At 35.8% G+C, this 10,288-nt stretch overlaps 1 protein-coding gene across 1 annotated transcript; it reads right to left on the bottom strand.

Annotated features, from left to right (window-relative positions):
• Positions 1 to 1,192: 1,192 nt before the first annotated feature.
• On the bottom strand, positions 1,193 to 2,892 carry LOC107825568 (putative receptor-like protein kinase At4g10390). The gene has a single exon (XM_016652436.2). It carries the CDS (start codon positions 2,419 to 2,421, stop codon positions 1,390 to 1,392), a length of 1,032 nt encoding a protein of 343 aa, XP_016507922.1. The 5' UTR covers positions 2,422 to 2,892; the 3' UTR covers positions 1,193 to 1,389.
• Between the last annotated feature and the right edge of the window lie 7,396 nt (positions 2,893 to 10,288).

The following is a 10,288-nucleotide window of genomic DNA, read 5'->3' as shown; positions in this document are numbered from 1 at the left end:
GAAAAGAAAAAAAACCTACATGAAGGAAAAATTTAAAAATTACACCCATGGATTCTATTATATTATATATTCAGCTTTCACGCATGTTGCAAAATTTTCGGTAATATTATAATCTAGGAGCATGACCACAAAAAAAAAAAAAAAAAAAAATCTTCGCTCGCTCTACCTCATATGAAAATTGTATCACATAAAATTTGACAAATTTAAGTAATATCATTTTGTTGAGACATATGCAAATTGGTTAATTATAATTCAAAATAACATTCGTGCTAGTAAAAAAGAATGTAAAATTGTAGTTGAAGTTATTGCTTTGTTTCAGAAAAGATGAAATTCAAAGCTGCTCTGCATTGAACCCGCAACCCGCCCGCCCGTTTTAAAATTTTTAAAAACTGTTTTAACCCGCCCGCACCCGCATAAGAGTAAACCCGCCCTGCATCCGCCCCGCCCCATTACCATCCCTAGTAAGACTAAATTTAAAGAGACTGGATGAAGTCTCAAGCAGGAATGCATCCATAGAAATATGATAATGAGTTTCTTTTATTGCATGACAAAAAAATGTATATTACATTGGTAACAATGTACACCACCTAACCTACCCATGCTTTAAGATTGAAGTTTTTACCAAAAACCTCTTAAACAAAGAAAGATATTGTAATGAGTTAGTATAAGTCAAAAATAATCCTCATAACAAGAAGCCAAATATATATGTGCAATTTTGACAACTATACTTGCAACAACTGCAGTTATAAACTATTTTGAAGTGTTTTGGAAAACCCTCCAATATCAATCTTTTATTACACGAATGAAAAACACTGGTTGTTGCAATAAAGAGGCTGCAATATTTAGCATGGGAGGCTTTTCATTAAAAAATATTTTTCTGCTATACCCACAGTATTTATTACTCATTTCAAATCATTTTCTCAAATCCAATAAAATATGCATCAATTAATATGGATATCATGATAAATTATGCACTTCATTTATTATTTCTTAACGGACGTGAAAAGTGAAAACGTATCAAGTAAAAGTATACGGAAGGAGTATGTAGTACGTAATTTATTAATTGCACGTTATGGCCTCCCATTACTGTTTGACTGAGATTAACTTATAATGTCCTGAGAATCTCACAAAACTCCAAATTTCATAACTGTGTAAGGATTAAAATTGTGAAACACCAAAAAGGGAGGAAAAAGAACAGAAAATATATCCTGAATCGACCATTCAAATTTCAAGCTTTCAACTCTTAAGTAGTATAAAAGTTTCTTGAACTGATTCCTTTGCCTAGCTATGAAATCTCCCAATCGCATCAGAGCCCTATACAAATTTACAAAAACCTCACCAACTCTCAAATTTGCTTCCATCCTTTTATGTAAAATACTACTAGTATACTCAAACCTTTTTATCAACTGAACAGAGAAAGGAGATGGAAGATATTCTACTTCTCATAAACTCCAAGATTTCAGAAGCAGAGGGTCTGAGACTGGAACAATCACTTAAGCACAATGCTGCAAGCGATGTCATAGCCTTAGCTTCCTCCAATTCATAATCCCTGTTAAGGCGCGGATCCACCATTTCAGCTACTTTAGAGGCATTCTTTAAAACAGGAGCAGCTTTTGATATTAGTCTCTCCCCACTATCTGAGGAAAAGGCTTCAACCCCTGAAATGAGTTCTAAAATAACAACTCCAAAGCTATATATGTCATTTTTCTTGGAGGCAATGCCAGTTCTCAAGTAGTGAGGATCAGTATAGCCTGGAGAACCAAGCATCAGACGGTTCGTTGGTGGCAAAACTGAAGAAGAAAATCCCATCTTTGCTGACCCAAAATCACAAAGCTTGCAGTTGAATTGCTTATCTAACAATATATTTGAAGCTTTGATATCACTATGGACTATTTGTAATGGACATTTGTCGTGGAGATATTCAATGGCTTGACCAAGTTGAAATGCCACTGTCATACGGTTTCTCCATGGAATAATTATGTCTCTCTTCCCGTGGAGTTTGTCCTGTAAAGTCCCATTTGAAACATACTCAAATACAAGCATATTGCCTAATTGTGCGTCGTCACAGTGATCAAGAAGCTTGACAATGTTATCATGTTGGATTTGAAGCAAGATGTCTAATTCTTGCTTGTAAATTCTGTTGAGACGCTCGCTGCTGCTGTCCATGATCTTGACAGCTCCTAGAGTTAAATTAGGAAATTCAGCTAAATAGACAGTGCTAAATCCTCCACGGGCAATCAAATTAGACGTTGAGAAATTCGTGGTGAATTTCTTCAACTCGCCGCTAGTATATCTTTTCAAGTGACCTGCAATTGTTGTGCAATCCAATTCATCATCTTTATCGTCTTCCACAAAAATACGGGCATCAGCTACTCCACCGCGCCTTATTAGATTATATCCAAAGCACCTAAGGAAAGCCATAACGGACAGGAAAATTAGTAACAACAAACACAAGTCGTGCTGGTTGCAGAGGCAGAATCAAAATTTAAACTTGGTTCAAGCTAAGATTTCGAGTTTCTTGAAAAATATATATACTACTTTTTTATGAATGAATACTATCCATTGCCATTTGTGTGGGATTTATAAAAGGGGCAGTGACGGTGGAGTGGCTAACAGCTTCAGTGCCAGTGGTGGGTAGAATTGACAAGTATATTAGACTCTGAAGCTACGGGGAAGGAGGTAAAAGAAGAGAACAGACCCACACAAAAACAGTATTAAAAACTCAACCAAGAAGAGCACCACCTACAGACAAACAGACCAATTTCTTTTCCCATACCCGTGTGACTTTGAAACCTTATTCTTCTCTTTTGGCCCTTTATATTACTGTTGGACGGTGAGGCTTCCATGAGAGTGCATAGTGCTTACCCAAAAGTCAAAATAAAGGATCTATCTAATTAAGGAGGGGGGAAATGCATGTACTCCTAAAATAGGGTACTACCATTAAATTATTAAAATTCAAAGTAGTAGGAAATGAATTGTTTAATAAACTGTGTCAAGTTTATATTCATGAATTGGCATATGGAAAAGCAAAAGCCGCACTCCCTTTGTTTCCTTCAATACGATGGATTGACTAAAGATGAATCTTAAAATGTTAGTTTGACACGAAATTCAAAATATTATTTTGATTGAACACAAAATCTAAGGAAAAAACAGGCTGATACACATAAGCTAAAAAACATGAATAAAATACCAAAAATTATTTCGTAACAAGCCATTTGTTTTTTATCCAGCGAGACCCACAACAAGTTATGCCAAAGGCAAATGGATATGTAACATATAATATTGTAGAAAAGAGACTATTTTGGATCGGATCAGAGAACGTCGACGTCAAACGAATTGAGACAAAGGGAATCATAGTGAAAGCAAAATATTAAAATGACAACATAATTAAAAGGTAATTCTGATTTAAAACATCAAACCATAACTCAAAGTATGAATAACTTTAATGATTTGAATTCTCGAATATTCTTGTTCAGAAACGAGAAAATGTCAATTCAAGGCTATTGAATAATGAAAATATATACTACCTTCCGTTCTCATTTAGTTGTTATGTTTATTTAAAAAAACATATTCTCAAATACTTGTCAATTTAAAAAATCAAGAGAGAAATTAATTTGTTTCCAACTTGCCCTTAGCATTAATTGTTCTAGAATTAAGATGCACGTAAATAAAAAAAATTAGAGAACTAATAAGAGATAAGTTAGTCAAATTACACTTCCCATTAATATTTTCTTAAGGGTTGTACAAAACCTTACCGTATTCATTTTGTTTCATTTTATGTGATACACTTTTCTTTTTTATTTATCTCAAAGAGAATATTATCTTTCCATATTTAAAGATAATATAATTTAATAAAAAAATTTAAAATTTTTAATAATTACACAAATTTTTAAGACTTATTCTAAACGAAAGTTTTTAATAGAAATTCATTTCCTTATATTCCACCAACTCAAAACAGTACCACATAAATTGGTATGGAGAAAGTAATAGTTAGTGCATAATTTTCTGGATAAGTAATTGCACTTAATAAATTCATATGCGTCATGGAATGTAGAGATGAGAAGCTTCTTGTGGTCATTCCTCTCTTTGATCTTTGCGTATGCGCAGGGGGGCCCTCTTGTGTTTCCCCGTGTGTGTATGGGCATCAGGTTCGTAGTATTTGCGTTGGTTTTTAGCTAGATTTGTTTTAAATTTGTTTGGTGCAAATTAATATAAAATGTTTTCTTCTTCAATTTAAACATTTCTCTTTTTGATATTTTGTTTTCTAATTTTCATCATTGAGGCACCAACCAAATCAAAAAGTGCCTCAGCGAATTTCTGACAAGCAATTTCGCACGATATGGGGATGTTGGATTAGGTGTTGTACAAGCGAGGAAAAAATCATACATTGAATTTATTCCCCCTTTTTTCTTTCTCCTCTTTTTCATTGTTTTCGGTTTTTGATAAAACAAATCGATAGGAGAAAAGAATTTGATTAGCATCCAAGGGTTGATTTAGTAGTCACTGTCACTGACGTGGTAAATTTTTTGAGAAATTAGAGTTTAAAATTCCAATAGAAACAAAAACGAAAAAAGTCACGAGTGATCTCTTGCCATGTACTTAAATTTTACTAACCAAAATTACTCGCTACCTGTCCTTGCGAGAAGTAGCAGCTATCATATGAGTTAATCGAGCTACCAATGAAAAAAGTCAAGTGATGCACAAACTGATTTGATCATTACAATTATAAAAAAATAATAATAGGAGTAATGAATTAATGCAAGTTTAACAAACACGTCTACCGTGCAAGATATGAACGTTCAGCCCAGTGTTTAAAAAGGCATTTCCGGAACACGCCTTTGGGCGGGGCACTTCCAAAACGCCCCGGGGCTCATGTATAGGGCTTAGTTTTGTGAGGCTTACGCCCCAAGCGTCCGACCGTGCGCCCTAAACACGCCTAACGTCCAACGCTCGGGGCTCGCCTAACAGTTCTAACGCAAATCACGTGTCGAATTTTCTAATTAATATCGTTGACCTTCAAAAAGTTTTAACAAATTAATGATAAAAGTTCTATTCATCGATAGAAATATGAAGATTGAACATAACTCTAATAATGAGACCTATTATTGCGAATTTATATCTTCACTTGTTATTGGCCGAGTCTTAGTTCTTTTGTCCCTCCTTGTTATACACTTTTATTAATTTGATATCTTAAACAAATTTGTATTTATTCATGAATGAGTAATATATTAATTATCGTAGATTTTATTAATTATTTACTTTTAGGAAGGTAAAATGTGGAGTTTGATCATATTTATAAAGAAATTATAAGTTTTTAATTATTTGAAAGTTAAAGACGTTATACGTGATTTGTATGCATTTGTTATACTTAATAATCATGCTAGATATTTTTTTTCCTATGAGTTCCTTTAGTTTTCTTTTAATTTTGAACTTCTAATTTATATTTTATATTTTTTTGTGTTATTATGTTATTTTATTAATTTATAAATTAAAATTTTTAAAGATTCATGGGGCTTACGCCCCCCCCCCCCCTCCAGGCTTACGCATCACCCCATATCAAGTAAAACGCCCCGCCTCATGCCCTCGTCTTTTAAAACATTGCTTGTAAGTGGCGTATAATCGATTGTTTGACTAGTTTTTTGTGGGGATGGAGCATATATATTTCACATATTTATAGTTTTCTTCGATTTTTATATAATTTTACCTGTTTATAAATATTTACTGTCATTATATTATTTTATAAAATATTAAAAATTAAATACATATGGGACTTACGCCTCACTGAGACATATATAAAATGTCTAGCCTTACGCCCACGCCTTAATACTGATTCAGCCCACTATGGCGTTGCCGTTATATGATTAGAGTCATTGGACCATCAAAATTGTCGTAAACAGTGTGTTTTCTCTACTTTCTGAATGTTGCTTATTCAAAGAACACATAGAATAAGTAAAAGTTGATTAGGAATTTCAAATCTACTAACTGACCCACAAAAGTTCGCCATAGGGTCCATTCCTAATACTTTTTGCACAATGCGCTCTATAACTGGTAGACCAATAATGAATTTGAACACACACTTTTCCCTGCAATTCACGCAACTATTTCATTTTTTATTCAGAACTACGATCAAATTCTACCATTATCATTTTCATGTTTTGATGATGTTAAGTACACAGATTTAGAGAAGAAATAACAAAATCTAAGATGGGGTTCATCACGAGAGAAGCTTCGAGAGAAGCAGATATTTTCTATTAAGTAAAAAATGAAAATCTATCTTTACAAGAATGAGAACGTCACTTATAAATAGTGGGCTTTGACCCAATGACCCAATTACAAAGCAATATAATATGGGTCAATTCTAATTACAATAATGCCCCAAAGATAGCATCAGCCTTTATCTAATACTCTAACAGCCCCCCTCAAGTTGGAGGGTAATAAAACCCCCAACTTGCGAAGATGAAAATGATGAGCACGTCCAGCAAGGGCCTTGGTAAGAATATCAGCAACTTGAGCATCACTGGACACATGACCCAAGCTAATCAGCCCATCACCAATCTTACCTCTGACGAAATGACAGTCCAGCTCTATATGTTTGGTCCGCTCATGAAAAACTGGATTGCGGGCAATGTGCAAAGCTTCATGTTTGTCACAATACAAAGGAATGGGAGAAGAAGAAGGAAGACCAAAATCAGACAACAATCTTGAAAGCCAAGTAACCTCAGCTGCAGCTTTACTCATGGCCATGTACTCAGCTTCAGCAGAAGAAAGAGAGACTACAGGCTGCTTCTTGGATTTCCAGCTCACCAAACAATCACCAAGAAAAATACAAAAATCAGTTACAGATCTTCTACTATCAGCACAAGAAGCCCAATCACTATCACAATATACTTTTAAAGAAAGGTTATGAGAGTTACTGAAGAATAGCCCAAAGCCAAAAGTCCCTTTCAAATACATCAAGAGATGTAAAGCAGCTTGCATATGAGGAACACAATGAGTTTGCAAGAACTGACTAAGATGTTGAACTATAAAACTGATATCAGGCCTTGTGTGTGTTAAGAAATTCAACATGCCCACCAAGCTTCTATACTCTTCAGGCTAGGGCAAAGGATCACCAACGAAAGCCTTAATTTCTCATTGAGAGCAAGAGGACAAACAACAACAGAAGAATCAAATGACTCTAATAAGTCATGAATAAACTTCTTTTGATGAAGAAGAACCCCAAAATCACAATAGAGAACCTCAATTCCCAAAAAATAATTAAGAGAACCAAGGTCCTTAATCCTGAATTATTCATGTAGAAATCCCTTTAAGAAGGAAATCTCAGACAAGTCAGTCCCAGTAAGAATGATATCATCCTCATACACGGCTAAAATGTCCAAGGAAGAGCAAGAACCCCTAGTAAATAGGGAGTAGTCATTTAAAGAATGAGAATATCCTCTAGAACAAAGAGCGTGAGACAATTTAGCATACCATTGTCTGGAAGCCTGTCTCAAATCAAAGAGCGAATTGAGTAGCTTGCAAACCAAAGGAGGAGAAGAAGAAGAGGAAGGAGGAACTAAAAAACCAGGAGGCACCTTCATGAAAACCTCCTCATCAAAATCCCTATGTAAAAATACATTATTAACATCAAGTTGAAATAAAGGCCAGTGTTATTTTATAGCCACAATAATCAAAGACTTCACAGTAGACATTTTAACAACATGAGAAAAAGTTTCATGAAAGTAAACCCATTCAACCTGAGTATCACCCCTAACTACTAACCTGGCCTTATACCTCTCCAAACTCCCATAAGCTATATATTTTACTTTGTATACCCATTTTCAACCTATAGGCTTCTTACTAGGGGTAACTCAATAATATCCCAAGTTCTATTAGCCTCCAATGCCTCAAACTCCTTTCTCGTAGCCTCCTGCCACTCAGGGACAGCAGCAACCTAAGAGTAAGTGTAAGGCTCAGGAATGAGGAGCTGTGAAGTGGTTGCATTGAATGAAACAGACTCAGAACTAGAAGAAATAGGGACAGAAACAGAAGGAGGAAGGGTAGGACATGCAAAATCCTGAAGATAAGCAGGAACAGTATGAGGCCTACTAGATCTTCTAAGTGGAGAAGGAGACGAAGGAAGAGCATAAGGGGAAGAGGAGCTAGGGGAAGGAGAGAAAGTGAAATTAGGGGAACCTGGGGAAGAAGAAGGAGGAATAGAGGATTGGGAGAAGAAACAGGAACAGAAAGAGATAAATGAGAAGTTGAATCATCAGAGAAATGGCCAGGAATGAGAGGAGAAGGCAAGATAGGGGAAGAGGGAATAGAATATTTGAAAAAAGGAAAAATGTGTTCATGGAAAGTCACATCTCTGGAGACAAAACAAGATTTAGTAGACAAATTGTAAAGTTTATAACCCTTTTTGGCAAAAAGGTATCCAAGGAACACACATGGGACAGATCTACGATGAAACTTATCTCTATGGGGTTTGGGCACAGTTGAGTAGCAAAGACACCCAAAGGATCTAAGTTGAGAATATATAGGAGTCTTGCCAAAAAGTAACTCATAGGGACTCTTCTGCTTGAGTAGAGGTGAATGAAATCTATTTATTAGATAAGTGGTAGTAAAGAGACAATTACCCCAGAATTTAATAGGAAGATGAGATTGAAACAAAAGAGCCCCGGCAGTCTCTAACAAATGCCTATGTTTTCTTTCAACTACACTATTTTGTTGTGGAGTGTGAGGACAAGAGGTTTGATGAATGATCCCTCTTTCAGAAAAGAAAGAGAACCAGAGGAAGAGGATCCTAGCTCTAAAGCATTATCACTTCTCACAGTCTGAACTCTAGTTTGAAACTGTGTTTCAACCATAGAAATAAAAGCCTTTAACAAATCAAAAGCATTGCTCTTTCCCCCCATCAGATGTGTTCAGGTAGCCCTAGTATAGTCATCTACTATTATAAGGAAGTACTTAGAACTAGAGTGAATAGGAGTGGAGTAAGGACCCCAAGTATCTATGTGAATAAGCTGAAAAGAATGAGTGGACTGAATAGAACTATCAGGAAAATGGAGTCTAATTTGTCTTGCTAAGGGGCAAATGGGACATGTGAAAGTCTTCTTGGAAGACAATCCACTATCAAGACCGGAAATAAGTTTCATTTTGGAAAAGGGAATGTGTCCAAGTCTATAATGCCAAACAACATCATAATTATTCACTTTATTTGAATTAACCATGGTATTTACATATGAATTGTCAACAACAACATTAGTAGACACTACAGGTAAAGAAGAAATAACAGAAGAACAAGAATTGATATTAACAGACTCAACATGAGAAGTCACATGCTGAAACAACTTGTAAAGTCCATTATCCAGTCTACCAAGCACCACTGGCTTCCTCACTGAAGGGCCCTGGAAAGTGCAAGCAGACTTGGTAAACTGTACAACATCATCACAATGAGACAAAAGTATATGGACAAATATGAGATTATGTTTGAAACTAGGGATGTAAAGAACATTATGAAGGATTAAGTCAGGGAATAAAGCTAAAGAACCAACATTGGTAACCTTTAATTTGTACCCATTTGGGAGAGACACAAGATAAGGAATAGGAAGATTGATTATATCAAAAAGCAAACTCCTAATGGAAGTCATAGGAGCAGTAGCTCTAGAGTCTGTTATCCAAACAATGCCATTCACACTAGACAACATACAAGCTCCATAAGAAACACCCTCATAAGGCGTGAGCTTACCAGCAAAGTTAGCAGAGGCCAAGAGAGGTGGAGAATATGGGAAATTAGAGATTTGGGATTGTTGTAATAAGATCATCAGCTGGGAGTATTGATCCTTGGTAAGGCCAGGTATCACAGAGGACTCCTCATGCTCAACTGGACCATCAGAACCACCAGGCACAGAGGAACCACCAGAGGATTCAAGCTCAACATGTGCATCAGTTCTGCGAGGAGGAGATCCTTTGTTGAACTTGAAATTGGGAGGATATCCATGCAACTTATAACATTTGTCAATAGAATGTCCAGGCTTCTTGTAATATTTACAGGTAAGTGAAATCCTGGGAGCCTCAAAAGAAACCTTACAGGGAAATGATGGCTTAGAAGTCCCAACATTGAAAGAAGTAGTTGGTGTTGAGAATTGGGAGGCAGAAGACACCTGCCTCTGCTTCTCATCAGATAATAAGATGTTGTACACATTTCCAACAGATGGAAGTGGTTTCATCATTAGAATGTTGCTGCGAGTTTGCATGCAGGTATCATTCAGACCCATAAGGAACTGATAAGCCTTCTGCTCTTCAT

This window comes from Nicotiana tabacum, chromosome 21 (assembly GCF_000715075.1).
Source record: "Nicotiana tabacum cultivar K326 chromosome 21, ASM71507v2, whole genome shotgun sequence".
Classification (NCBI taxonomy): Eukaryota; Viridiplantae; Streptophyta; class Magnoliopsida; order Solanales; family Solanaceae; genus Nicotiana; species Nicotiana tabacum.
Note: the sequence above shows the minus strand (reverse complement) of the source record. Positions and strands in the feature narration are given on the sequence as shown.